At 57.1% G+C, this 26,603-nt stretch overlaps 4 protein-coding genes across 13 annotated transcripts; 3 read left to right on the top strand and 1 right to left on the bottom strand.

Moving 5' to 3' along the window:
- Positions 1-8,512, bottom strand: PML (promyelocytic leukemia). Of its 5 annotated transcripts, none has more exons than XM_032699959.1 (10): positions 8,438-8,512; positions 7,587-7,692; positions 6,291-6,858; positions 5,061-5,638; positions 4,477-4,529; positions 3,950-4,030; positions 3,669-3,867; positions 2,995-3,047; positions 996-1,152; positions 1-910 (listed from the first exon to the last, which is right to left on the bottom strand). In XM_032699959.1, exons 2-10 carry the CDS (start codon positions 7,636-7,638, stop codon positions 339-341), a joined length of 2,313 nt encoding a protein of 770 aa, XP_032555850.1. In that variant the 5' UTR covers positions 7,639-7,692; positions 8,438-8,512; the 3' UTR covers positions 1-338. The 5 variants fall into 5 exon arrangements, with proteins under 5 accessions (XP_032555850.1, XP_032555851.1, XP_032555852.1 ...); XM_032699960.1 differs by having other exon boundaries at positions 7,587-7,688; positions 8,438-8,491; XM_032699961.1 differs by lacking the exon at positions 8,438-8,512 and adding an exon at positions 8,302-8,386.
- On the top strand, positions 7,753-13,954 carry STOML1 (stomatin like 1). 5 transcript variants are annotated; one of them, XM_032699970.1, is made up of 8 exons: positions 7,753-7,783; positions 8,843-9,096; positions 9,337-9,443; positions 9,577-9,726; positions 10,167-10,370; positions 11,149-11,377; positions 11,961-12,164; positions 12,851-13,053. In XM_032699970.1, exons 2-8 carry the CDS (start codon positions 8,949-8,951, stop codon positions 13,051-13,053), a joined length of 1,245 nt encoding a protein of 414 aa, XP_032555861.1. In that variant the 5' UTR covers positions 7,753-7,783; positions 8,843-8,948. The 5 variants fall into 5 exon arrangements, with proteins under 5 accessions (XP_032555861.1, XP_032555860.1, XP_032555864.1 ...); XM_032699969.1 differs by lacking the exon at positions 7,753-7,783 and adding an exon at positions 7,973-8,736; XM_032699973.1 differs by lacking the exon at positions 7,753-7,783 and adding an exon at positions 8,480-8,736 and having other exon boundaries at positions 11,964-12,164; positions 12,851-13,952.
- Positions 13,955-14,986: 1,032 nt separating this feature from the next.
- On the top strand, positions 14,987-18,944 carry LOC116792741 (protein PML-like). 2 transcript variants are annotated; one of them, XM_032699967.1, is made up of 4 exons: positions 14,987-15,137; positions 15,752-16,230; positions 16,728-17,305; positions 18,030-18,944. In XM_032699967.1, exons 1-4 carry the CDS (start codon positions 15,111-15,113, stop codon positions 18,836-18,838), a joined length of 1,893 nt encoding a protein of 630 aa, XP_032555858.1. In that variant the 5' UTR covers positions 14,987-15,110; the 3' UTR covers positions 18,839-18,944. The 2 variants fall into 2 exon arrangements, with proteins under 2 accessions (XP_032555858.1, XP_032555857.1); XM_032699966.1 differs by lacking the exon at positions 14,987-15,137 and having other exon boundaries at positions 15,180-16,230.
- Positions 18,945-21,861: 2,917 nt separating this feature from the next.
- Positions 21,862-25,481, top strand: LOC116792742 (zona pellucida sperm-binding protein 3-like). Its single transcript, XM_032699968.1, has 9 exons — positions 21,862-22,257; positions 23,075-23,193; positions 23,273-23,376; positions 23,542-23,719; positions 23,817-23,937; positions 24,328-24,419; positions 24,603-24,745; positions 24,867-24,956; positions 25,036-25,481. Exons 1-9 carry the CDS (start codon positions 21,862-21,864, stop codon positions 25,149-25,151), a joined length of 1,359 nt encoding a protein of 452 aa, XP_032555859.1. The 3' UTR covers positions 25,152-25,481.
- Positions 25,482-26,603: the final 1,122 nt, after the last annotated feature.

Here is a 26,603-nt window from a genome sequence, read left to right as displayed (position 1 = left end):
GTTGTGCCATTTATTTTATAAGGATGTTAATTCCATTAGGTTATTTCTTCCCCCTAGAGCTGGTCAAGGGGCCTGATCCTTTTAAGCCCAATGCTGGGAGCAGAGAAGGTTTGGGAGTCCTGTTTAATGCTACTGAGAGCCTCCCTGCATTCCTTGTGAGCAACCTTGCACCCCTGGTGAGCATCCCTGCCTCCCTGGTGAGCATCCTTGTGTCCCTGGTGAGCATCCTTGTGTCCCTGGTGAGCATCCTTGTGTCCCTGGTGAGCATCCTTGCGTCCCTGCATCCGTGGTGCAGTTAACCTGAGACCTGGCCAGCTCAGCTCACCCCGTGGTTGTGCTCACTCCTCTTCCAGATCCCGGAGGACGAGGTTGCGCTGTGCCAGCACCTTGGCTGCCCTCTTGGTGAGCAGCTTCTCCTGCACGAAGGGCCAGAGGAGGGTGTAGCTCTGCGCGTTGCGGTGCGTGAGCATCATCTCCATATCCAGGCTCACAGGGAGTGCCAGGGCTCCCCAAAGATTCTGCAAGGCCTTGGCCTTGGCCAGGGCACCTTCTCCGAGTCGCTGCTGCAGGTACCTTCTCAGCAAGTTATTCAGCCTGTAGGAAGGGGCCTGGGGCACCCTGTCCTTGACCAAGGACAACATATCCATGTAACCACACACAACATGGCAGAAGTCCACTTTCCTGCCCGTGGCATCCAGGGCTTTAAGGAGAGCAGGCAGCTCCAGTCCCCAGAAGTTCCAGATGATGAGGATGGGTCTGGGGAGCAGGGAGAGGTACCAGAGGAGGTACTGCACCCCCACCTCCAAGGGGACGCCCTCGGGAAGCAGTGACAGCACTGACTCAGGGGTCTGGATCAGCGTCCTGAAGGAACGGTCTCCATTCACCACTGCCATCTCCATGATGTTCTGGGCTGCGGAGGGGAAAGGACGGGGCTGGAGTAAGTGTTTGGGGAGGTCCCTCTCTGCCCCTCAGCCCCTGGGAAGGGCAATGCTCACTTCTCGGATCAACCTTCAGGCTGAAGAACACCAAAGCACCCGGTTCCAACCTGTCATCCAAGGGGCTGGTGGGGCCAGTGCTGTTGTGGGGTGAGGTGCCACTTCTGGACCATGTGGGGCTGGAGGGCTTCTTGCTGTCCTTGGCCTCGCTGAAGGCCTGCAAGAGATTGGAGAAGGGATCCAAGTACAATCTGCCTGCTTGGGCCTGGCTGGGAAGGCATGAGGAGTACCCTTGGGAGCACCATTGGCCATGGACAGGGATCTGCTTGTGGCAATGCCACAAAAACCACAGGTGTGATGTCTTGGCACTGGGTGTGTCCTGTGTCTGGAGTGGGTTGGCCATGGGGAGCCCTGTTGAGAGCCCAAAAACAGGGTCAGAAACAAGTGATCAAGAGCAGAGCCCTGAATCCAGCTTGTCCTGAGCAGGGTTGGGATGCAGGCACTAACACACAGGTCCAGAGATTGCTGTCCCTTGCTGTTCATCTCGTATGGATGCAGATCATGGAGGGACATAAACATGCCTGAGCAACCTCACTGCATGAGGTACTTAAAGATCTTGTTGATGTTTAGAGGAAACTGGATCAGGAAGACTGGATCAGGTCAGAAGGAGGTTTGGGGCCTCTCCAGGCTCAGCAGAGCCAGTGCCTACAGCAATGCTTCCCAAGGATGAACAAAAGTAGCCACACCACCAGCCCCTGCCCAGCATCAGCAGGGATGGACATCCACAGTGAGTATCTCCCTACAGGAGGAGTAGGACAGCAACACATTCAAGAGGCTCCAACCTTGGTTTCCTTCCCTCTTTCCCTCCAGGACAATCCTGCACCTCTTTCCTGGGTATCCTGCAGCGATGGGACATCCATCTCCCTCCACACCAGCTCTCTGCAACTCCACCTGCAGCCCAGGAGTGGTGGAAACATGGCTGGACAGACAACTTCAGGCTCCTCAGCTCAGGGAATGTGGGATTTTTACCCCTAGCACCTCTCTTTGCTACACCCTTAAATCCACATCATACTACACGACACGTGGTTCACTCAGGGATTTCTCCCAGTAAGCTGCTAGCATGCCCCAAAGCCCCAGCCATGGGATTTTTTGCCACCAGCAGGCACTGGGGACAGGTTTTAGCCCCACAACTCTCTTTTTCCCTTTGTTAGAAAGGAATCAGAGGAGCCAGGAAAAACAGGACAGGAGGAAATGAATAAGGAAGCCAGCAGTGGCTGGGGTTTAATTGAGAACAGCTTTATTGAAAGAGCAAGAAGAGACTCTGCATTAGTTTATACAAAAAAAAAAAGTGTTCACCCCTTATTAAGCCAGTATTGGAAAACCAACCCCACTTCCCGATCCCAAATCAGCCGCACTTGCCTCTGGTTCCCAGCGGATCCCCTTCTCATGATGGTGACATGGTATCTCATCAAGGATCCCCCCCTTTGGATCATCTCACCACCTCAGCCAAGGCCATTTGGTTGCCACACACCAGTTTGCAGCACCAGAGTTGTGCAATGTCCCTTTGGGGGTGCTCAGGTGGTCCATCCCTGCTCTGGTGGCTCCCGGGAGCGTCTCAGCCCGTGTTGGTACAGGGCCAATGAACTCTGCGAGCACGGATGCTACATTCAACTCACAAATTTGATTTTTAGATCAAAATTGATTGGTTTTAAGCTGAGAACCACCTCTCAGGAAGCCACAAGGACCGACTGGGAAGGTTTGCCTCGGGGGATCCAACCTCAGAGCAGACCAAGGCGGGGTTTATGGCTGCTCCAGAAAACCAGGAGCAAAGGTCTTGGCCTGGGAGAACTAGATTGGGGATGGCCTGGATGCCCTGCCACCTGGGAGCACCTGAAGTGGAAGAGATAACCATAAGCAGGTCTCTGGGTGCTGCTGGGAAGGAGAAGGCTTGGTTCCAAGCACAGCTGGAGGAAAGGGAAAGGCACCCAGAGACGACGGGATGCGGCCGCCTCTTCTCTGGCCATGCAGCTCAAGGAGGGAGGTCTGGCACTACACTCACCACCGTGTCCTCCTCGCTGTCATCCGAGCTGCCGATGACAATGCTGGTGATTTCTGTGGAAGGAACAGGAGGATGCTGAAGCTCCAAGACTGTGATTTTGGATGCCACCAGATCAACTCTCCTGAGTTTTGCCGCAGGACCATGAACCACCCAGCCCTTGGATGCACCCCAAGGTGGGGGCAACCCTTCCACTGCTGCTTCACCCCGTGGATCCTGCACCAGCCTCTTCAGAAGGTGCATTTCATCCTCTATCCTGTTTGCAGAGCTGATCCCAGGATTCCTCGCTGCGGGATGCAGTGAGGCTGGCTCAGCTCAGGGAAGAAAATGTGTTTTCCTAAGAATTATAGTGGGTTTTGCTCCAGGAAAATTTACTACTCCTGGAGCAGGAGGCAGATAAGCCTTTCTGCACTTTCCCTGCTGATATGCTCTTCCCTAAGCTTGGATTTTGGCTACCTTGAAAGTGGGACATGGAGCTGGATGGAGCATCCATGTCTGCCCCGAGTACTGCTCTTGTATTTATTCCCTGGGAAGCAGCTCCCACCCTCTGCTTCTGTCACCCAGGGGAGGTTGGCCAAGGCTCTGAGTGCCTGGGGGTGCAGAGAGGCTGGGAATGGACCCTCATAATGGAGAGAAAAATATGGGATAACAAGGAGGGCAACATTCACGGCCCCCACCTGCATCATCCATGCTGCTGCTGCAGTTCCGTCCGGCCATGGAGGTGATGGGCTCCCTTGGGAAATCCCTCCGGTTGGAATTGGGATCACTGGGGCCTGGCATGTCGTCACACTCCAGCTTCAGTATTTTGGGAGAGATCTGGCTGCCCCTTTCTGTGCAGTGAAACATCCTCTTGTGCCATGAGGGGACAGGGCGAGCCTGGACAGGGGAGAGCACAGGTGGTGGAAGGTGCCGGGGTGGCAACTCCCAAGGGCTCCTGCCTGGCTGGGATGGTTCTTACCTTGTCCACATGCACATCCTTGAGGTTGGTGGGGGAGGTGGGCAAACTGCTCTGGTTTTTGGGCTGGACTTGATCCTCTTGCTGTGGAGAGAGCGCAGAACAGCATTAGGGTGGACCTGGAGAACACCGACCCCCCTGCAGGGCTGGGGTGTCCCCAGACAGCGTGAGGGGCAGAAACATCCTCAGGAGGGGGGAAACTGAGGGACAGCCTGGCCCTGTGGCTTGGCTCAAGGTTTGTGCTACAGTTATGGTTTTCCCTGTGGAAAGTGAGGGATGAAGCAGCAGGCTCGGAGAAGTGGGATGGGGTAGGCAAATGCCTGGGTACTGGAAAATGATGGCTACAATGTAGGTTCTTCTCTGTCCAGGCAGAAACATCCTCGGGGGTTTGTTGTTGATGAAAAAATGGGACTGATGGGCTGGGGAGGGGAAGGTAGACCCTTGCAAGAGGAAGGGAGAATGTATGTTCTGGCTGATGCAGGAGGCCTCCCCACGCGGCACCACACAGGGATGAAACACTGATATCTCACCAGGTTGTTCTCCAAGGCCACCTCGACCACGGGTACAGGTTGGGATTCAGTATCTGCAATGGAGAGAGCAGGGTTGAGATCCCAAATCGGAGCCTCCAGAGTTTCCCCCTGGCCCTGGCAGCAACCAAGCTGGGAAAAACCTGCCTGACAGCTGCAGCAAGGAAGGGGTAGCTCTGGTCTCTCTTCCCTTTAAGAGCCCTTTGGTCTGGGATGGCCCAAGGGTTTAGGAGACTCTGGTAACCCAAAAATCATCATCACCAGAGCCTGTTAGACTGGTGGGAGACCAGAAAGGGGCTCTGGACATATAAGCAAAGGAGTGAATCTTGGCCCCAGTGGAAATAAGGACCCACAGGAATGGATCTGGGCTTCTCCTGCTGCAGGGAGCAGAAGAAGTGGAAGAAGAATAGAAGTTGTGGATGTTCCAACTCTTGAACTGTTCAAGACCAAGTTGGACAGGGCTTGGAGCGACCTGGTCTAGTGGAAGGTGTCCCTGCCTATGGCAGGAGATTGAATGAGATGTGCTTTAAGGTCCTTTCCAACCCAAACCATTCCATGATTATCTGATCCCCACGGCAAGTCCTCACCTGGGTGCCCTGTGACGCGCTCCACCAGCGCCTGCAGCCTGGCCCTGCACTCGGATAAGTCCCCGGGCTGCCCTCGGTCCATGGCCTCTGGCAGCTTCAGCCGCTGGAGCTCCTGCAGCGAGCCCTTGATGAAGGGCTGCATGTCCATCACCTCCTGCTCCGTGGCGTACAGGCTCATCTTCTCCACCAGCCTCTCGCCCGCCTCCATCCGCCGCAGCACCCCCTCCACGTGCCGCAGCTCCCGCGCCAGCTCCCGGCGGCCCTGCTCCTGCCGCGCCTCCACCAGCCCCAACAGCTCCTCTTCCTCCTGACGGATCAGCCGCACCAGCTGCTCCACGCGCTGACGGATCAGCTCCCGCATCTCCCGCTGCGCCTCCTCCAGCCGGGCGGCCTCGCCCTGCAGGGACGCGTAGGTGGCCTCGAAGCCGCTCCGGCGATGCCGCAGCTCCCGCTCCATGGAGCTCAGCTCCTCCTGCCTGCGCTGGGTCTCGCTGCAGATGTCGCTGAACTGCGAGTGCTGGTTGTCCAGCAGCGCGCACGAGCAGCACAGCGCCTTCTCACACTGCTGGCAGTAGATGCTGGCAGGGAACAGGAGTGCCCTTCAGAGCCGGCACGCCATTGGGGCGGCAAAAGCAGCTCTGCTGCCCTGGGCACCATTGCCCCTGCCCAAGGGACAGTGCCAGGGAAACTGAGGCACGGGGGCTTTGCCTCACTGCACCAGCTGCAGGGGCGGCCGCCAGCCTGGGCCTTCAACCCTCCCTTGCTGCCCTCCCTCCTCCCGGGCTCCTGACAAACCCAGAGCACACACACTCATGGAATGGCACCTCCTGAGCTGGAAGGGACCCACAAGGATCATCAAAGTGCAACTCCAGGCCCTGTACAGGACACCCCAACAATTCCACCATGTGCCTGAGAGCACTGTCCAAGCGCCCCTTGAGCTCTGGCAGCCTTGGGGCCGTGACCACTGCCCTGGGGAGCCTGTTCCAATGCTCAACCACCCTCTGGGGGCAGGTTCTTTTCCTAATATCCAACCTAAACCTCCGCTGGCTCAGCTCTATGTGATTCCCCCCAGCCCTCTCACAACTTGCTCCTGCCTGGGGTCTCACCAGGGTTGCAGCTTTTCCTCTCCAAAGGCAGGTGATGAAACCCCTTTGGCAGGGTTGCTCCTGGAGCAGCAGCCCCAAAGCCCTTGAAACGGGATGGGATGCAGGAACAAGGCACCACTCTCACCTGCAGACGCGGCTCTGGTCGGGGTGACTGGAACTGGTGCAAAAAAGGTTGCAAGACTTCCTGGTGTCTTCCAGGAATTGATGGGCTGACTCAGCACGCAGCTCCTCCACCTTCTTGACTCTGTGACTCTTCTTCTTGTGCCACCACTGGTGGTCCTCAAAGCACTTGGCACAGAAGAACTCCTCGCACTCGCAGCACCACACCAGTGCCGCTTCACCCCGGCACCGGCTGCAATTGGGACCACCAGGGCTGGTGATCTGCTTGTAGACCCTCAGCCGGGCCTGCAGGTTGGTGAAGAGCAGGTTGTCCATGTCTGGGATGCCGTTGGCCTGTGGGATGGCCGTGCAGCACACGGGGCACTGCCCGACGGGCTTGTTCTCACTCAGGCAACCCAGGCACAAGGTGTGGAGGCAGGTGAGGAGCTTGAGGTTGGGCGATTCCTGCCGGCAGCCCTCGCAAAGGAGGAACTGGAAGTCATCTTCCACCGCCGGAGGGTGGGATGGAGGTGAGCACACAGGTGTATCCGGCTGGGGTCTTGTCTCCATGGGAGCAGTGGCACCGTCTCCATCTAGGTGGGATGTGGAGAAAAAACCCTCATGAGATGGAAGTTTGAGAGGCTCAGCCCCACCTGTGGGCATCCCACTCCACCCAACCACTGCAGCGGAGGGATGAGGGAGCTGCAGGGTGTGCTTGAGGCTCCTCTCCATCCCTCCTGCCGAGGGCGAGCGGGTGGCAGCACTCCAGGTGCTCTCCCGGGGAGATTCTCCGCTGGATGCGAAGGGTTGTGCTCCCGCCTACCCTCTGTGTGGGAGGCTCTTGGAGGCTCTCCTCCACCCTCCCCAACCGCCTTCCCTTTCAGGACTTTCGGATTTCAAGACTGGGGGTGGGGACAAACGATTTTCGTTTTGCTGCTATCGCCTTTTCCTGCTCTGAAAGCGGGAAAAGCAGCGGAGGCAAAAGGGGGGACCCTGGCAACGGTTCCCAAAGTTTCCTGCGAAACCTCCCAGGCAGCACTGGGATGTTGTCATAAGCTCTATCCCCAGAAGTGTCCCCTTCCCCACTCTTCGTGCTCCCAGCCCTCCCTCAGGCCGGCAGGGCAGAAACCCCCCCGCCAACAAAGCCAGTATCCCACTTATCACCTCCCCCCTGCAACGGTTTTGTACCCTAAAAACCAATACACAACGCACCCTTCCAAGCAGGCAATGCCCGCAGGTCCCTTTCGGAGACTCTGGATCGGGCTTTGCCCTCCTCCCCATCCCGCCTCCCTCTCCAGGAAAGCGGGGAGCCCCTCGTTACCTGCCGGGGGGCCGGGGCCGGGCGGCCGGGCCGCGACGGGATTGTCGGGCATGAGAGCGGCGAGAGGGGACAGCCGTCCCAGTCCACTTTCGTTTCCTCAGCCTGGCTGGAAAGGAAGGAGGAGGAGCTGGTGGGAAAAAGGCGGGGAAGGCACGGAGGGGGGGGGCGGCCCGGGCCGGGAGGGACCGAGGGATCTGGTGGGTGGGAAAGGAGTGAGTTGGGGGTTCCCCGCTCCCACCCTCTGCCTGCCCTCTGTCTGGGGGTACCGGTGGAAAATCCGAGGGAGGCGGAAATGCAGGGAAGGGGGGGATCTTGGTAATGGGGCGGAATATTGGCACCGGGAGGGAGGGCAAGCCGGCACCGGGGGTACGCTGGTACCGGAGTGGGGATGCTGGTCCCGGGAGGATGTTGGCACCAGGGGGATGCTGGCTCCGAGAGGGGTTCGGATGGCAAAGCTCTGCTCCAGCTGTTAAGTAGGACCCCCGAGCTGTGCTGTCCGGTGTTGTCTCGGTTGCAAGAGCTGCTGCTCTCTCCGGGGCAGTGTCAGGCTCCCACTTCAGCCGAGGGGGGCTTTAAACCCTCACTATTGTCATCCCCTATCCTCGGCAGCGCCGCTCTTGGATCTCCACTACCCTTTGAGCCGGCGAGAGGGAGAGTGGGGGGCTTTGGCATGGCGGGAAGGCCACGCCGGAGCAGCAATTCCTGGGAAAACTACCTTTCCCGCTTTCCTGTTCCCGTGGGGTCGGGGTACCCTGCGGAGCCCCCCATGGTGTGAATGTGTGATGGAGGCCCCCGTCTTCCCCGTGGCCGGCGGAGCGTTTCCCTGGCAGGGCCTCTCCGGAACAACTCACCGAGCCGTGAGCCATGAGCCGTGTCGTCCCTGTGCCGTCAGCAGCCACATGACGAGCGGACCAGGAAGCGATAGCGGCTCCCTCCTTCCTCCCCTCAGCATCCTCGGCGCGGCCTCCGCTCCCCGCGGCCACGGGGCTGGCGGACGAGGACGCCCCGGGGTCACCCCCAGCTCCGAGGGGGTGCGAAGTGAGGAGTGACCGCGGGGTCGCAGCTTTTGTCTCCCGGCTCGGCTCCTGCCCAGAGGAAGGAGCCCTGAGGGTCTCCGTGAGGATGTGAAGCCTCCAGCACCTCAGCTGGGGTGAGACTCCGGCCAGGGAAGCCCCTGAAGGATTGGATTTCTTCCAGCAAATGTCCTCCCGTAATGTGACTACGGCAGGGCTTGTCAGCTGCATCTCTCACGGCAGGGAGACGGTGACAGGGACGGAGGTGGCCGCGATGGCAGCAGGGAGTCAGGATTAGAGGAGCACCTTGGAGCACCAGGAGCAAGGCCCTGTGCGAGGCACCAGCACCATGTTCAGCCGGTCGGGATACCAAGCCCTTCCCTTGGGAGACTTTGACCGCTTCCAGCAGTCCAGCATCGGGTTCTATGGTGCTCAGAAGGGCTTTTTCTGCTTCAGAGACAAGCAAGACCCACTGGGACCGGCTGGGAATGCCATAGGTGAGCCCCAAGCCCCTGGGATGGCTGGGAATACCACAGGTGACTCCCACACCTAGAGGGGAGTTTTTGCCTCCCTCCCTATTGCCCCCAGTGCTGTAGGGTGTGGCACTGGCTGGGTGTCCCCCACACTGCTGGCTGCCCTGGCTACAGGGTGCAGGGAGGGGAGAGGCTTAAGTGAGGGTTCATGGACAGGGCAGGGGGGTTTGGAGCAGGTAAATCCCCCTTTCACCCTCCTTGCAGACACTTCCCAGGGTTGGCTGTCCTGGATCTGCCATGGGATTATCACCTCCTTGGTTTTCTTGCTGATGGTTGTCACCTTCCCCATCTCAGGGTGGTTTGCCTTGAAGGTAAGTGAGGAAAGCAGGTGAGGAGTGGCATGACAACCAACCTCCATAAGGGGACAGTGACAAGCTGCCCCGGTCCTGGCGTTGCAGGATCCAGGGTTTTGCTCCTGCCCTGGTCTAAACTTTCCCCTTCCAGGTCGTGCCCACCTACGAGCGAATGATCATCTTCCGCCTGGGCCGCATCCAGGCGCCGCAGGGACCTGGCGTGGTCCTGCTGCTGCCCTTCATCGACCACTGGCAGCGGGTGGATCTGAGGACGAGGGCCTTCAACGTGCCCCCCTGCAAGGTGACTGCCATCCCTCAGGGTGGGATGGAGAAATAGCTCTCAAATTCCCAGAGCCGGTGGATTTTGGGATGGTCTGACCCTTGGTGACCCAGCTTTCAGCTCCTCCTGGCAAGGCCAGGGATGTTGTAGCTGGTGCTGTGTAGTCAGAATCCTCACCTGCCTGAGGTCAAAAAGCTCCTCTCGCCTTGTTCAGAGGGTGTTCCTGGCTGGAGACATCCCAAAACCATCAATCCCTACCCTTCCCAGATGTCTTTAAATAGCAGCCCATACCTGAAACTGTCCTCACCATCCAAGCTAGCTGAAAATTAATTATTTGGATTGGTTTTGTTTCCAATAATCCTCTTAATAAAGACATCTGGGAGTGCCTTTGCTCCCAGGATCTACACACAAGGGCCATGGGGCAGAGAGGGGAAAGAGATCCTGACTCCTTTCTGCCCCAGGTGACCTCCAAGGATGGGGCAATCATCTCCATGGGTGCCGATGTCCAATTCCGGGTGTGGGACCCCGTGCTGTCCGTCATGATGGTGAAGGACCTCATTGCGGCCACCCGGATGACAGCACAGAACGCCATGACCAAGACCTTGATGAAGAAGAGCCTCCGTGAGATCCAGGTGGAGAAGCTGAGGATCGGGGAGCAGCTGCTGGTGAGGACTGCCTGAGAGCCCCCCAGGACACCCAAACCCCTGGGATCGTGGTGCCGAAGTGACAGTAAGGAAAAGATGGAGCTGCTGAAAGTCCATCTGGCCACAGACCTGGACAAGGAAGGGAGCTGGGAAAATGTGGTGATTAGCAGGGAGCAGATGTTTTCAGATCTCCAGAGTTCTGTGGCTGATCTCTGAGGGCTTTGGGTGCACAGAAAGGCTGACGTGTTGTGATTGGACCTCCTTATCTCCATCAGGAAAATGTCTGGAGGGAGACTGGAAAGGGCTTTGGGTGAGAGAAGAAGGACAAGGTAGTGACAGAGGGGCAGTGAGTCCTGCCTGCAGTCAGCCTGGGCCAGGCCAAGATCTTGTGGGTTCAATTTCTGTAAGGGGTGATGTAAAAGGAGACTGGGGAATACCTCTGGAGTGCCTGGGGTGGTTTGGAGGCCAGAAATACTGCCTGATGGAGCACCAAGCCAGGATGTGTTGCCCAAGAGGGAGCAAGGAAAAGAACCATGGAAAGAGGAACAAGACAGAGCTGTCTCCCCTGTCCCAGCCTCCTCCAAGCTGGGAGAGAAACTGGGGGAGGAGGGTTTGGATGTGAGAGCTGACAGCTTGGAGGAGAAGGAGGACTATTGAGCCTGGTGTAACACCCCACTGGTGGGCAGCAGCAGCACAAGCTATAGGACGCCAATGGTTGGGGGTGCCATGGTGGGGAGGTGGTCTCCATGGCCATAACCAGCTCTGCCTAGGCTGTCAACACCTCTCCCTTTCTTCCCAGCTGGAGATTAATGACATGACCAAGTCGTGGGGCCTGGAGGTGGACCGGGTGGAGCTGAGCATGGAGGCTGTGCTGCAGCCACCCCGGGAGAACCTGGTGGGGCCTGCAGCCACTGTGCCACCAGTGCCGGGGCTGGAGGGGCTGGATGGCACCATTCAGCAGCTGGCTGCCCATTTCTTCAGCAGTACCCTGGCTCTGGCCGGTGGCGGGACCGGCGCTCCGGAGGCAGGTAACCAACCCTGGTCACTGCTCCTCTGCTGGGGGATGTCCCTCCTGCCAGGTGACCTTTGTGTGCATTGGCTGTCTGACAGAGGTGTCAAAGTCTGGGAGATGTCACGCTCCTACGAGCACAGCACAGACAGGCTGGTAGCAGGGAGGAGAGAGAGGTCTGCCTTGGGCACAGCTCCATACAGCACATGGCACAGCACCATTTCAACAAGACATTGGAGAAGGCACTGGGAAGGGCAGAAGCAGATCTGCAAGAGCCCTGGGCTCAAGACCAACTCATATCTCAGTGTTTCCATCAGGCAAACTCGAGCCTGAGTTTCCCAAGAGTCATGTGGATTTTTTTCCAGAAACCCTGCACCGATTGGTGCCCCATTAACTTTTCAGGGATAATTTTCCTCACCCTGTTAGTCAGGGAAGAGTAACCCATGGGCAGACAGTGGAGCAGGAAGTGGCAAGACCAGTTGCCCTCTTCTTGCTTAGCTGGAGACATTCTGGATAAGTGGGTTTCTTTCCTCTGGAGACGTTTGCTGGTGGGTCCAGCTCACCACACAAAGGTGTCCCCTAATCTGTCCCCTTGTCCCCAGCAGACAGTGTGGAGACAGTGAATGAGGTGGAGCCTCCCACCACTCCTCTCCTTGCCCAGAGGAAGCCCAGTGCAGACGAGCTGCTCTCAGCAGTGGAGTCTGTTCTCTCCGAGGCCCTGGTCAGCCAGGTGGGAGCATCCTACCAGGTCAACATCGCCCTGTCCAGTGGCACCTGGAGCACCTACTTCATAGACCTCTCCTCAGGTCAGCACTCTTTGGGGTTGTTGTGTTGGAGCTGTGAGGGTGTTTTGCTCTTGTACCCCCTTTGCATGCTGTGAACCCCACCGAGCTCAGTGGTCAGAGGTCCCAAACCAAACCCCTTTGGTACCTCCACGAAAGCCACTCCGGGGCCCATCAGGCAAGCGACGCAGTTTGGTGACCGTGACCTTGAGTCCACACTCCCTAGAAGTCCAAAGTATAATTTGTTCTGAGTTAAAACCATGATTTTTCCTTCAGAAATAGAGTATTGATGGAAAATTGACAGCAAGGTCTCATGGCTGGCCTGGAGACCTCAGGAGTTGTTGACTCTCGTAGGACACCAGCACAAGGGGATAGTGATGGAGGGCCCCTGCCATGCTGGAGGATGTCCTTCCAGCACCCTAATACATCCCCACATGGTTGCCTGTGGTTTTCGTGGTGGTCATGGCAAAAGCAGGACAGGGCTTGGAGGTGGACCACTCTAAAGGGTATTGGTGGAGCAACACAAGAGAAATTCATCTCCATAAGGTGTAAGGACTCCTGTCTCCAAAGTCTCACTGCCAGGAGGAGGCCCATCTGTCATCTGGCCCATCTCAAATCTCATGAAATATGTGTGTGGGGAAACACCAGCTGGATCAAGGCTGGATCCTGAACCCACTGTTTCTCCCTCTCCCACCCACCGTGTCCTACAGGCAGCGGGCGGATTGGCCGCGGCGTGCCCGAGGGCGTTCCTGATGTCACTCTGCAAGTATCGGAGAAGGACCTTCAGGACCTCTTTCTGGGTGACCTACGCCCCCTGAGTGCCTACATGAGCGGGAGGCTGCAGGTGACGGGTGACCTGCACCTGGCCCTGAAGCTGGAGGAGCTCATCAAGGCGATGAAGCAGCGTAGATAGAGCGTGTGCGTGGGCGCGTGTCCGTGTGCTTGTGTCTCTGTCGGTGTGCCAAGGCGTGGGGACGTTTGGGAGGACCGTGCTGTGTGGTGGGGGGCCTTGCCATGCTGGAGCTCCTGCTGCCCTTCCTGTGGAGGCTGTGGGAGTTGGGTGAACATCGGAGCAGGGAAACTGAGGCTGAGCTCCACTGCCCATCCTTGTCCTTGGCTTTCCCTCTGTTCTTCACCCCCTGCTTGCAACGTTACGGGAACCAGCTGGCACCTCACCATGCGCCAGTTTGCTTCCAGTTTCGTAGAATCACAGACTGGTTTGGGTGGGAAGACCTTAAAGTTCCACCCCCTGCCATGGGCAGGGGACATCTTCCACCAGAGTAGGTTTCCCCAAGCCCCATCCAACCTGTCCTTGATTTCCTGGGCCAATGTACCACCAGGGCACAGACCGATGTCCTGGTGTCCCCACAACCTGGTGCATGGCCAGGGATCTCACTGGAAGGGGGTGTGAGCTGAGCAGTTGTGTGGAGGAGAGCTTGGGGACACTGTGGCTGAGGACAGGAGACATGGGATGGGGTGGGCAGCCAAAACGGGCCACGAGGGCTGGCTGGACCAGGCTGGGATGCCACCAGCAGGCTGGAACTGGGATCCAGCGTGGTACCACTGATGGGATAACGGCACTTATGGGGAAGTAGCAGAGGTGGCAATTTGGGGGATGACCTGCCTTCCCCACACGGTGGTTTGTAATTAGTGATTGCGCTAATTTGTGCTTCAAGATCCTTTTGCGTGTGTGCTGTGAGGTGTGTCCATGGGGGCGGGGACTGGATATAGGCATATAGAGATATTTATTTATTTTGTAAGCTTCCTTTCTATCCACTCTTGATGGACAATAAACCTGGTGTGCAGCCTTGGGTGGCGCTGGGCTCGTGAATTCTGCAGGCAGATGTGGCTGCACCCCCTGTGCCTCAGTTTCCCCCAAGGCAGAGACCAGAGCATGGGAGGAGCTGCCAGTCAAGGAGTCTCGATTGTGATGAACACATGAAGTCCTGGAATGGTGAGGAAGAGCTGGCAGGATGCTGTGTGGCCTCTTGGGGAATGCTCAGCTCCCCAACAGCACACATCACCCCAGGGGTTAAAATGTCTCAGAGCTCCAGGCAGCTTTACCAGCTCCAGGATGTTCTGCTGGACCACTGGGACAAACCTGAGTGGTCTTGCTGTCCTGTCCCATACATGCGAGGGGCTCCTTACCAGAGGATGGGACAGGGGGAAAGAGAATTAACATGTTTCCAAAACTGAAATGTTTGGAACTGAAATGTTTTACGGCTGCAACCAGACTAAACCACCTGTTAAACGTCTTCTTCAAAGCCTGGGGCTGGGTGGCTCCAGCCTGGGCCAGGCTTTGGGGATCCTCAAGGCATCAAAAGACCCCAGAGGAGTTGACAGTAGTGTCCTACCATGCCCTCTCCCTTTGGGGGTGCCAGGAAAGGTGAACCCCAAGTACTCCTGATGGCCCCCCATTTGTAGTGGTCCCCTCTTCATGGCAGTCCCCCTTGTGTGGTGGTCCCCCAGTCATGGTGGTCCCCTCTTTATGGTGGTACCCTTTCATGATGGTCCCCTTGATGCAGATGGCTGGGGGTACCGATGCCCTGCACGAAGGAGCAGAGGACCAGAATACAGGACAAAGGGATGTGGAAATCCTCTCCAAGGTGGAGGGAGGGACAGCCCCCGAGCTCCCCCAGGGCCTGCAAAGGGCACCGAAACCGCCTTTGTCAGTGCCCGTCCGAAGCACAGCAGGGACGGGGACGCTGCTACACATTTCTGGGGGTGCTTCTCCTTGGGGGAGAAGCCTTTTGGCGGGGATCTTGGGGTTTCTTCCCTCCCGGATGGCCGGGAAGGGCTGAGCCGGCTGTGAAGCGTTTTCCGGGCGGGAAGCGGGGCTGTGAGCGGGCTCTCTCAGGCTCCGCCGCCCAGACACGGAGGAGGAGTTATTCCCGGAGCCGCAGAAACCGAAAGTACAGGCCGGGCAGGCAGCACGGGCGGACGCGGGGATCCGTCCCTTCCCGCCCCGCCATGTCGCTGTCAGGCTCCCAAGCCCCGGTCGGTCCAGGGGGGATGCGGGAGGGATGCGGGCGGGACGCCGAGGGGGCTCCGGCCGCGTGAGGGGACCGGGGGTGTCCAGCACACCGGGAAGTCCCTTGTCCCAGGGCGTGGGGATAGGGATGCGAGTTTGGGGTGTTTCTCCGCTTCCCGGTTTGGTGGGTGGTGGGGAGGATGGGACTGGTCCCCAGTCCAGCCCCCCCAGCCCCGCCGAGAGAGGGAAGTTCGAGGCCAGAGGGATGGGCTGAAAGGAGGGGGGCGGTGTCTGGGACGATGGTCCCCACCCCACCAGGGTGTCATGCGGGGGTCTTCAGCTCTTTCCTCCGTGCCCCCACCCTTTGATCTGCCCCTCCTCAGCCCTCCTCAGCCCCATAGCTGGGGGGACTGTTTCCTCTTTGCTAGAGGGAGGGCTCAGCAGGGCCCTGTCCGTCTGACCTCATCCCGGTGCACGGGACACCTCTGTCCTGGGCATCACTGGTGGGAAGTGGTTACTCACTGGGTGCTCCAAGAAGGGTTTTTGGGTCACCTCTACCCCCAAGATGAGGTTTCAGAAGTTCTTAAAAACACTCCTCAGTGCTTATTCCTCACCCTCTCCCCCCCTCTCTCTCCCCAAGCTCCTAGAAGATGACTTCCAGTTCCTCCTTTGTGAGGGCTGCCAGCAGGAATCGCCCAACCTCAAGCTCCTCACCTGCCTCCACACCTTGTGTGTGGGTTGCCTGAGCAAGAACGAGCCCGTCGGGCAGTGCCCCGTGTGCTGCACAGCCATCCCACAGGCCGATGGCATTCTGGTCATGGACAACCTGCTCTTCACCAACCTGCAGGCCCGGCTGAGGGTCTACAAGCAGATGGTTGATGGAGTTGACTTGTTTTGCGACAACTGCACGAAATCTGGGGAGTTCTGGTGCTCCGAGTGCTTCGAGTTCCTCTGCACCAAGTGCTTCGAGGCCCACCAGCGCTACCTGAGGTGGGAGAGCCACAGAGCCAAGAGGGTGGTGGACATTAGGGCAGGGTCTGCAAATGACTTCCTGCAGGGAATCAGGAGGACTGGTGGCTTGTCCTGCTCCAACCCAGACCACAGGAGCCAGCCTGTGAGGTAGGTCTGAGAAGGCTTCTCCTCACCTGGGTGGGTTCTTGTCATCTCTTTGGGTCCCATGATGTGACCCCCAGAGGCTGGTTGAGCATTGGAACAGGCTCTCCAGGGCAGTGGTCACGGCCCCAAGGCTGCCAGAGCTCAAGGGGCGCTTGGACAGTGCTCTCAGGCACATGGTGGAATTGTTGGGGTGTCCTGTACAGGGCCTGGAGTTGCACTTTGATGATCCTTGTGGGTCCCTTCCAGCTCAGGAGGTGCCATTCCATGAGTGTGTGTGCTCTGGGTTTGTCAGGAGCCCGGGAGGAGGGAGGGCAGCAAGGGAGGGTTGAAGGCCCAGGCTGGCGGCCGCCCCTGCAGCTGGTGCAGTGAGGCAAAGCCCCCGTGCCTCAGTTTCCCTGGCACTGTCCCTTGGGCAGGGGCAATGGTGCCCAGGGCAGCAGAGCTGCTTTTGCCGCCCCAATGGCGTGCCGGCTCTGAAGGGCGCTCCTGTTCCCTGCCAGCATCTACTGCCAGCAGTGTGAGAAGGCGCTGTGCTGCTCGTGCGCGCTGCTGGACAACCAGCACTCGCAGTTCAGCGACATCTGCAGCGAGACCCAGCGCAGGCAGGAGGAGCTGAGCTCCATGGAGCGGGAGCTGCGGCGTCGCCGGAGCGGCTTCGAGGCCACCTACGCGTCCCTGCAGGGCGAGGCCGCCCGGCTGGAGGAGGCGCAGCGGGAGATGCGGGAGCTGATCCGTCAGCGCGTGGAGCAGCTGGTGCGGCTGATCCGTCAGGAGGAAGAGGAGCTGTTGGGGCTGGTGGAGGCGCGGCAGGAGCAGGGCCGCCGGGAGCTGGCGCGGGAGCTGCGGCACGTGGAGGGGGTGCTGCGGCGGATGGAGGCGGGCGAGAGGCTGGTGGAGAAGATGAGCCTGTACGCCACGGAGCAGGAGGTGATGGACATGCAGCCCTTCATCAAGGGCTCGCTGCAGGAGCTCCAGCGGCTGCAGCCACCGTCAGCCGGGGACCAAGCGGTGCCTGGGCCCTTTGCTGAGTGCAGGGCCAGACTGCAGGCACTGGTGGAACGCGTCACGGAGCACCCAGGTGAGGAGGCACTTGGCCAGGTGGGTTGGGGAGGGGGGAACTGAAAGCAGAGATGAAGGTTATAACCCCTGTGTAGACCACATTCTCCATGGGTTTCTCATCTCCTTCAACATCGTGACTGATCCCATTCCCACCCCTGGAGGTGTTCAAGGCCAGGCTGGATGGAGCCCTGAGCAACCTACTCTAGTGGAAGGTGTCCCTGCCCATGGCCTGCAGGTTGGAACCATTCTGTGATTCTATGACTTGAGAGAGCTGTGCCCCACCCAGCCTTTGCTCACGCCTTGAGCACATTCCAGCCTCTCCCAGGGATGGGATGTTGTTGTTGCACCCATCACTTCCAAAGCAATGGTGTCTCTTGCCCTTGCAGAGTATGGTGGGTGCTCCCCAAACGCACTGGGGGAGAACATGGGGGATCCCTTGGGATGAATCTGCTGTCTCCAGACCTGGGCTATGACCTCCTTGGCTTTCTATGGGTGTCCACCACTGAGCTTCCCAGGGCAAGCTCATGTGCCATGGATGGTCCATAAGGGAGTCCAGGGGTGATGTCCTGGATGGCGCTTGGGGTTTTCTGGGGACAATCTGCCCCCCCCCCCCCCACTACTTGCATCTCCATTGCATGGTAGGCATCATACCTCTGTTTCCCTTCTCCACCTCACCGAGTCATGCTCTGAGGACCCTTGGAGCCCTGACTATCTCCTCTTGTTTCCTTCGTCCCTGCTTCCAGCAACAGGTACCTCCACTTCCCAGCACAACTCCCTGTCTGACGAGAACACTGTGATCCTTGACCTCAAACATCCCAGGGAGGATTGCCAACCACAAGGAGATCTCCCCGTGGACCTGCTGGCCCATCACCAGCCCTGTGCCCCTGTGTCGGACCCCTCTGGTGGCCAAGGACACGTGTGTCCAAACAAGGGAGGGGGTATGTCCCCCACCCTACCCACAGCTCCAGCTCTTCTGATGCAGAGGGAGGAAGAAGCAGAGGAAGACTCAGGCTCAGCCCATGGGGACACTGTGCCTCTTCCCAGGAGCATCCAGGACTCTCTGGCCTCCCTGCAGGAAGGTTTTGGTGGCTGGGCCAGGTCTAACGTGCAGCAGGCAGACAAGTTCCTGAGGATGGGCACTCGCCTCCTGCAAGCTCAGCAGAGGGCAAACAGGCACCTAGTGGCCATGACCCGGGAGATCCGGGCCACGTCCCAGTCCCTGGCCACCATTGCCTCTGCTGTGGGAACCCTGGTGCAGCCAGTGGCCTGCCCACAGAACCCCTCCACAGCAGACATGGACTGGCCATCGCTGCCCTCCAACTTGCTGGACTTATTCCCTTCCAGCACCCCGCAGAAGGATGAACTGCCGGTCCCAGTGGCTGCTGTGGCCCTTTCCCCCAGAACACCCCCTCCTGCCACCCCCCCTGCCAGCCCAGCACACTCCGAGACCCCCAGCCTAGAGTCTGAGTGGGAATGCCCCAAATCAATGCTTCCCACCAGGGGCAAGCGGGGTGGGCAGCCCAGCACGAGACTTCGGAAGCGGAGGAGGTGAGGGTCTGCAAAGCAGGACGTTTGCCATGGACTGTGGCTGCTTGGAAAACCCTCCAGAGGTCCCTGTGGAGACCTTTAGGGCTCCATTTCACCTTGCCATGCCAATAAATCCTTCTGGGATGATCAGTGTGTTGCTCTTTTGCTGGGTCTGGGAGGGCAGCAGCTCCCCCATGAACGTGCCCTCACTGTGGGATGGCAATACCTTGCTCAGGAACAGCATGATTCCACTAATGTTCCTTTTTCTTTCCTTTCTAGCGTGTGGGACCTCCTGGCTGATGGGTCTGGGATGGGTGGGAGGGCAGCAAATCCATAAGGGAGAGATGGATGGTGGAGGAATGGATGGTGCCTGGGCGGAATGGGCACCTCTCCAGCCCAGCCTGGAGCTGGCTCCTGGGTTTCAGCCTCAGTAGCATCTCCAGGAGGTGACCCTCTGAGGAAGTGCCCTCAGAGCCACCTTCACCTTCTGCAGAGGCTTTTCTTCAAGGCTGCTTGAGCTCTGGCTCTTGGCTGGGACTTTCCAAGATTTCACTGGAATGAGATCAGCCAAGCTGACAGGGCACGGGGCTGCAGGGCCAGGGTGAACTTTGTCCCTTGAAGGCACTTTTCTGGCTGAGGTGCCAACATCTCAGCACGAGACATGTCACTGCATGCACGGAAACAGCTCTCAGAGGCACAATGCAAGTAATTTCCTGCCCTACCTTGCTTAAATCCCACATGCTGCCACAGACTGTGATGGATTTGGTGCCTCCCAACACATCTCCCACAAGAAGGGCAGAGTCCAACTCAAGCAGAAGTGACCTTTAACTGGCTCGGTTCTGGTGTCCAGTCTCATAGTGCATGAAGAAGAGCAACAAGACTGGTGAAGGGACTCGAACACAAGTCCTATGAGGAGAGGCTGAGGGAGCTGGGGTTGTTCAATCTGGAGAAGAGGAGGCTCAGGGGAGACCTCATCACCCTCTACAACTCCCTGACAGGAGGTTGTAGCCAGGTGGGGGTTGGTCTCTTCTCCCAGGCAACCAGCAGTAAGACGAGAGGGCAGGGTCTTAAGCTGTGCCAGGGGAGGTTTAGGTTGGATATTAGGAAGAAATTCTTTACAGAGAGGGTAATCAGGCACTGGAATGGGCTGCCAAGGCAGGTGGTGGATTCTCTGTCCCTGGAGGTTTTTAAGATGACACTGGATGTGGCATCAGTGCCACGGTCTGGTAACCACGGCGGGGTTGGACCAAGGGTTGGGCTTGATGATCTTGGAGGTCCTTTCCAACCCAGCTGTGGTTCTATGATTCTATGAATGACTTGTCCAGCATCAGAAGTAACTTTGTGCAGGACAAAACTGAGGCTGAGGACCCCCAGGCTGCCCCCTGCATCCCCAGCATGGGATCAGAAGGGCTTATCCCTGCCTGCAAGCCCTACCAAGCCTGGGAGCTTCAGGGTTGGACTAAGATAAAGATAATTTATTGCCCCAGCTCAGGAAGGACAGGTTCCCATCTTCTCCTCTGCAGCCGTTGAACCAAACAAAGCTTTCCTGGCCTGTGTCAGGCAGAGAGGGAACCTTGACTGATGTGGTTGGAGTGGCCACAACCCAGGAATGAGGATGTGGTGCTGGTGCCTCAGAGCAGCAGAGACCATCAGGGCAAGAGGACTTGCTTTGGGCAGGGACAGACCCGTGTGGTCACCTTGTTCAGCTGTGCTTCGGTGGCAAAGGCCATCTCCATCCCTGACTGCTCACTGGGCTCCTCTTTGCACACTCAGGTGTCCATCTCCACCCCTGCAGAGAGGAGAAAGTCCAAATTGTAGTTGTCCTGATGTCACTGGTGAAGGTGATGAAGGCTGAAGACAATAACAATGAGTGGAACCATGCTCAGACCAGCTGTTCAGTGTCCCCCAAGGGACTCCCACCAAGGACAGTCTGCTAGAAGACAGGACAGGGGACAACACTGGGCTACATGGCTCAGGTAAGTCACCTCTGGAGCGATAAATCCACAGGTAGTTTTAGGATGTGTAGGCATCGAGGTGGGACAGTTTGGAGCACCTCTGTGGAGCCCCTGGTCCCATAGTTTGCTTGAGGATGAGCACAGGATGACTCATGTATGTGAGACGTGCAGCTCCCCATGAGAAGGATGTTGGCTTGAAGACAAGGAAGAGAGCATCAAGAGGTCCTGTTTGCTCAGGGAGGTGCCGAGAAAGGCTGTCAGCCTGGTCCCTTGGGAACAACTCAAGTCGTTTCCCTTCAGATGGTTCTTAGCTCCCCTGCTGGCAGTTGTCCAGTCTGGATCATGCTAAACCAGTCTGATTAAGCCACGGATGTCACCTAAAATTCATGGGCGTCTCACGTGGTTCTCACCTGAGTGGGGAAGCAAAGCACTAAGCCACAAGCAAACATCCTTGTTTGAAGCCTCCCCAGTGTCACTTCAGTGCCCAAACTGCTTCTCCTCCTGATCCGCAGCCTCAAACCAGGCACAAAGAAACTTGTAGGGTGATTCATCTGGATCAACCTGCCCCTGGAGTATTTGTCCCCCCATGGAGGGGATAACCTGCTGCTGAATCATCTCCACAAGGGTTGGACTGCCCACACACCATGGGGACCATTTTGCTTCAGGCCTAATCATTCTAATAATTATTAGAAATAATTATTATTTCTAATATCAAATAGCTCTAATTTATTCCTGATAAGGAAATTATCACCCTCCCTGCTCCATCCCCCAACAGCCCTGCTGCAGAAGGACCCCATAACCTGGAGGTGGGAGACACAGGCTGAAGGTGGGACACACCTCTGTGTATCCTAACTGGTTGTTCCCAAAAGAACAGGGGGAAAAAACTGCAGTTGGCTGCACAGCAAGCTCAGCATCTTTCCTGTGAACAAGGGACCCAATCCAGCATCTTGTTAAATCCCACCACAGGGGTTTCCAGTTGCCCTGATGGGAGGTGTGCTGAGCATCACCTGGGGTGGGAGCAGCCGTGGGAGAGGTGGGCTATAAAAGCTCCCTGGGCAGCAGTTACTCCTTGTGCTGGACCCTGGTAGGCAGGATGAGGTCTGGAAGCAGCCTCGGGTTGGCTCTTTTGTGCTGGGTTTTTGGGGAGGTGGTTGCTTACGACCCCCTGGGTCTCTTTAGAGGGGAGGCAGAGCTATGGAGGTACGGAGGGGATCCTTCCCTGGGGCAGCCACGGACCTTCTCCCAGCCCTGGGCGTGGGTGGACGTGTCCCAGCTCCAGGCCATGGCCCCGCTGCACCCTGTGGCTGTGCAGTGCCAGGAGGCACAGCTGGTGGTCACGGTGCACAGGGACCTCTTTGGCACCGGGCGCCTGGTCAGGGCTGCGGATCTGAGCCTGGGATCAGCCTCCTGCCTGCCCGTGGTCTGGAGCACCTCTGAGACCACTGTGACCTTTGTGGCTGGGCTGCACGAGTGTGGCAGCACCCTCAGGGTAAGTTGTGGGAGGCTGGACCCCTAAGGGGGAGGGTGGGGGGGCTGCCTCTTGGTTTGCACCCTGGTGCCTTGGGGTGCTGAGACTGAAAGGATTTGTGGTGTGGTTGGGCTCAGGGAAATGCTCCAAAGTTTTCCTGGAGGCTGAACACCTCGGTCAAGAGGAGCAGGAGCTGCGCTGTGTTGTCTGGGCTTGTGTGAGCAGGGAAGAGGCAGAGAAATAAGGGTTTTTTTCTGATAAATACAGAGGTAGCTTAATACTCCAGGACTGTTCGTGCTGCTGCTGCCACCTCGAGGCTGGAGCGCGGAAAACCTGGTGTTGGGAGCCACTGCTCCTTATGGATACCTCGGGAAGCATCTGAGTGCTGCTTATGGGTTGTAGCATGAAGATACTTCACCAAAAACTTAAATTTGAAGTGGTCTCTCCCCTGGGAGAGGCTTGGGGGGTCATGAGAATGAGCAAGTGCCCCCATCCAGCAGATGAAGTCACCCTTTGGTATCCTGGGAGAGAGACCTTCCTACCTGTTGTTCCAGGGCATGGAAACTATAGAATAAAAATAAGAATCAGCTAGAGCATGTCTGCATCCAGCTCTGCTGCTGGCCACAGGCTGTCCTGGGCCAGGCTGGAGCAGATTCCCACCCCAGAGGATTCCTATATCAGGATGAGTGCCACTCACCTGCCTCCAGCACAAATGCTGCTGGCTGAGGACCAGAAAAAATATCTCAGTGCTGAGTCTCTGGTCTCAAATGTGCTGCTCTGTGTGTGGTCAAAGGAACAGGGCTCTTAATGACTGCATAATTGCCTTGCCTTTCCCCAGGTGACCCCCGATTCTCTAATCTACACCACGAGCTTAAATTACAGCCCAGCTCTTCCCAGCAATCCTGTTGTCATCCGCACCAGCCCTGCCGTGGTTCCCATCGAGTGCCACTACCCCAGGTGAGCCAAGGCAAGTGAGCAACAAATAATCCCCTCTGCTGCCACAGAGAACTCACCTGTGGGCATTTCTCCTCCCCAGGAGGGACAACGTGAGCAGCCATGGTGTCAAGCCCACGTGGGCACCCTTTCGTTACACCCTGTCCTCTGAGGAGAAGCTGCCTTTCTCCCTGCGCCTCATGAGTGGTAAGTTTGGGGTGAGGATCTCCTCTGGTGGCCATGATTCCACTAGATGGTTCAGTTTTGGGCAGCCCCCAGGGCCTTGTGCCCATTGGGGTTTCCCTGGGTGGAAACAGTGAAGCCCAAACCAGCTTCCCATCGAAGAGTGCCTGGTGACCTCTGTCCTTCCAGATGACTGGAGTGCCGAGAGAGCCTCCACTGTATTTCAACTGGGAGAGGTCCTCCACTTCCAAGCTGGTGTTGATGCAGAGAACCACGTGCCTCTGAGGCTCTTTGTGGACAGTTGTGTGGCCACTCTGACCCCGGACAGGACCTCTTCTCCCCAGTATGCCTTCATTGAATTCAGTGGGTAAGAGCTGGCTGTGCTCTTGTTCAAAAGGACCTTTCTGCAGGTTTATGGAGGTGTCTGACAGTGGGACCCTGCTGGCCCCTGTGTTTGTGTCCAGGTGCCTGGTGGATGGGCAGGTGGACGATGCCACCTCGACTTTTATATCCCCGAGACCCAGGCAAGATGTGCTTCAGTTTGCAGTAGATGCATTCAAGTTTGCAGGAGACTCCAGCAACCTGGTAAATCCTTCCTAAAACAATTAACTCCCTTTTCTGCATGACAGCCTTGCTCCACTAGGAAATTAAGAGTGATTTTTGTCTAGAATTACATTCCCAAGGCAACATATGAATGAGGTCATCCTGTACCTCAGGATGCTCATGATGTACTACTGCTGCTACATCATAGCCCTCTGAGCCAAGGATCAGTCTTGATACTGGTCAAGACAAGCCCTTCTGATGGGCTTTGGTAGCTGAAATCCCGAGTGGCTTGAAGGAATTGGAGGGGCTTGAGCTGTCCTGGGGAGTTGGTAGTCCTGTTGGTGGTCCAACTGGAGACCAAACTTGTGGAGTGTGGGAAAGACATGAAGACACCTGATGGCCAAATCCCTCTGCTCTGCCTGCCCTGCCCAGATCTATGTCACCTGCCACTTGAAGGTCTCCCCAGCTGACCAAGCTCCAGACCCTCTGAACAAGGCCTGTTCCTTCAACAAAGCCAGCAACCTGTGAGTAGCTGGAACAGCAGCTTGGCCAAGGGTGGGGAACTTGGAATTCTCACCTGGTGTGTCACCTTCCAGGGAGGTGGGGTTGGACACCCGGGTGGAAGGGTTTGGGTCTCTCCTAACAGACCCCAAAGCATGTGAGGTGTTCCTACCACGGGGTGGGCTGGTCACCAGGCTCTCTTCCAGCTGGGATCCTGTGGAAGGCACACGGGATATCTGTTCCTGCTGTGAGATGAGGAGCTGTGGCTTGGCCAGGCACTCCGGGAGGCTCCACGCTCCTTCCCGATGGTCAGGAGGACGTGTCCGGAGAGAACTGCCCTCCCAGCCTGGTATGTCTCTTGGTCTATGCCAAGCTGGAGCTGCTCCATGACCTGTTGGCTCCTCAGTGCCAATCCAAGACTTTTGGAGAGGTTCACAGGAGCTGGAGTGCTCACAGGTCCTCCCTTTCAGATCCCTTGGTGAAAGAAGCAGATGTTGTGGTTGGACCTCTCTTCATCCACAGCTGGCAGGATCACACAGTGAGGAGGGTCCCTTCACAAGGTAGGGCAAAGGAAGGGGGATGGTTTGGGGGACAGGTTCTGACTGTGGCTGTAACTACCTCCTTCCTTCTCCTTCCTAGCTGCAGGTCACCTGTGGATGGTCTGGGGGCTGGCTGCAGTTGCTGGGTTGGTCATCCTGATCCTGGCTGTCCTGGGAGCTCTGATTGTCTGCCAGAAACCCAGCAACCCTGTCTGAAAGCTGAAACCAGGGACTTATACTTTTTTATTGTATGACTGTGAGGGACTTGGTGAGGAGAGGGGAGAAGTCTTCTTTGAGAAGATGGATTGAATCTTTGTGCTGACTTTAACTGTGCTGCTTTGCTTTCCCAACACCAGCTTTATCTCCTTCTCCTCCAGCCCTGCCCTCAGCAGAGCTTTGTGCAGCCTTACCCTCCTCCATGAACTTCTGCCAGAGCACCTCTTTGGAAACTAATGTGAAAACTCCCCACCTCTGCTCTGTTTGCTCACCTGTAGAACCATGGGGTTGGGTTTAGTCTCCAAACACTTTTACTTTTTCATGGAGCCATGTGGGTCTGCTCCATGCTGGAAACTCCTTACTTGATAAGTGAAGCATTTAATAAAACTTGGACCACTCTCCTCTTGCCTCAAGCTGTTTTTGGGAGGAAAGTGCAGCTTTGCTGGATGAGGGAGGGAGCATAGTTTGAGGGTCTGTGGGTTTGGCTCTTCATGGGACAGAGAGAGGCAAGAATTCCAACCCCAGCCCCAAGGACTATTTACACATAGTTGTATGTAACAAGCCTTGGCTGAAATGTATAAACAGTCCTTGGGGCTGGGGTTGGAATTTCTTCCTCTGCTTCCCCCCCCTCCCCGCTCCAAAAAGGGACTTTCTGACATGCCTGAGTCACACTTGCTCTTTTTTTTCCTCCAGTGCTGTGGAATTTGGGCTCTTCCGCTCAGCAGAGTGGCCATAATGGCAAGATGTTCATCCCCAAACCCACAGTGCTTTCCACAAGATGGGAGAGGTTCACACTTTAGGCAGTGGTGGAACTGGACCAGCTGAACATCTTGAGGTGCTGTGTTTGTTATAGGAGGAAAATTCAGGTGCCTGGATTTATAGAAAAGTGACACCTGTGAGGAGTTGGGGGTTGCCTACAGTATAGCCACCTCTTGGGCTGGATTTGCAGAGAGTGGGAGGATTCCTGCAGACCCTTAACCTGCCCTGGGGGACTTGTCTTTGTCATAGGAAACAGAGTAAAGGGATATTTTGCACAAACGTGTGTGCCTTGGGGTGTCATCCAGCACCCTGGAGACCCTCAGATGTCCTGGGATAAATGTCACCTTGTGCTCTTTGGTACAGGATCCCAAGATGAACTCAAGATTTTGGGTCACCCAAACTTTCTCCTGGTGAAGAAATATTTCCTCCTCCCAGGCCACAAGTTGTGGTTGCTGAGACACATTGAACCTTCTTGTCACCAATTTCTTCTTGATCAACATCTTCTCCAGGTGTTCAGGGCCCTCATCCTTCCTTGGCATAGGTGCAGAGACTGTCTCTGGTTTACTGAGACACACAGAGGGACCCTTTAAGTTAAAACCCTTTCCCTCTGCCATTGGGCACAGCCAAAATACCTCCCCTGGTGCCAGGATGGAAGACAAGCAGAGGCCAAATCTGGGCAACAAGGAAATGGGG

This window comes from Chiroxiphia lanceolata, chromosome 12, assembly GCF_009829145.1.
Source record: "Chiroxiphia lanceolata isolate bChiLan1 chromosome 12, bChiLan1.pri, whole genome shotgun sequence".
NCBI lineage: Eukaryota > Metazoa > Chordata > Aves > Passeriformes > Pipridae > Chiroxiphia > Chiroxiphia lanceolata.
Note: the sequence above shows the minus strand (reverse complement) of the source record. Positions and strands in the feature narration are given on the sequence as shown.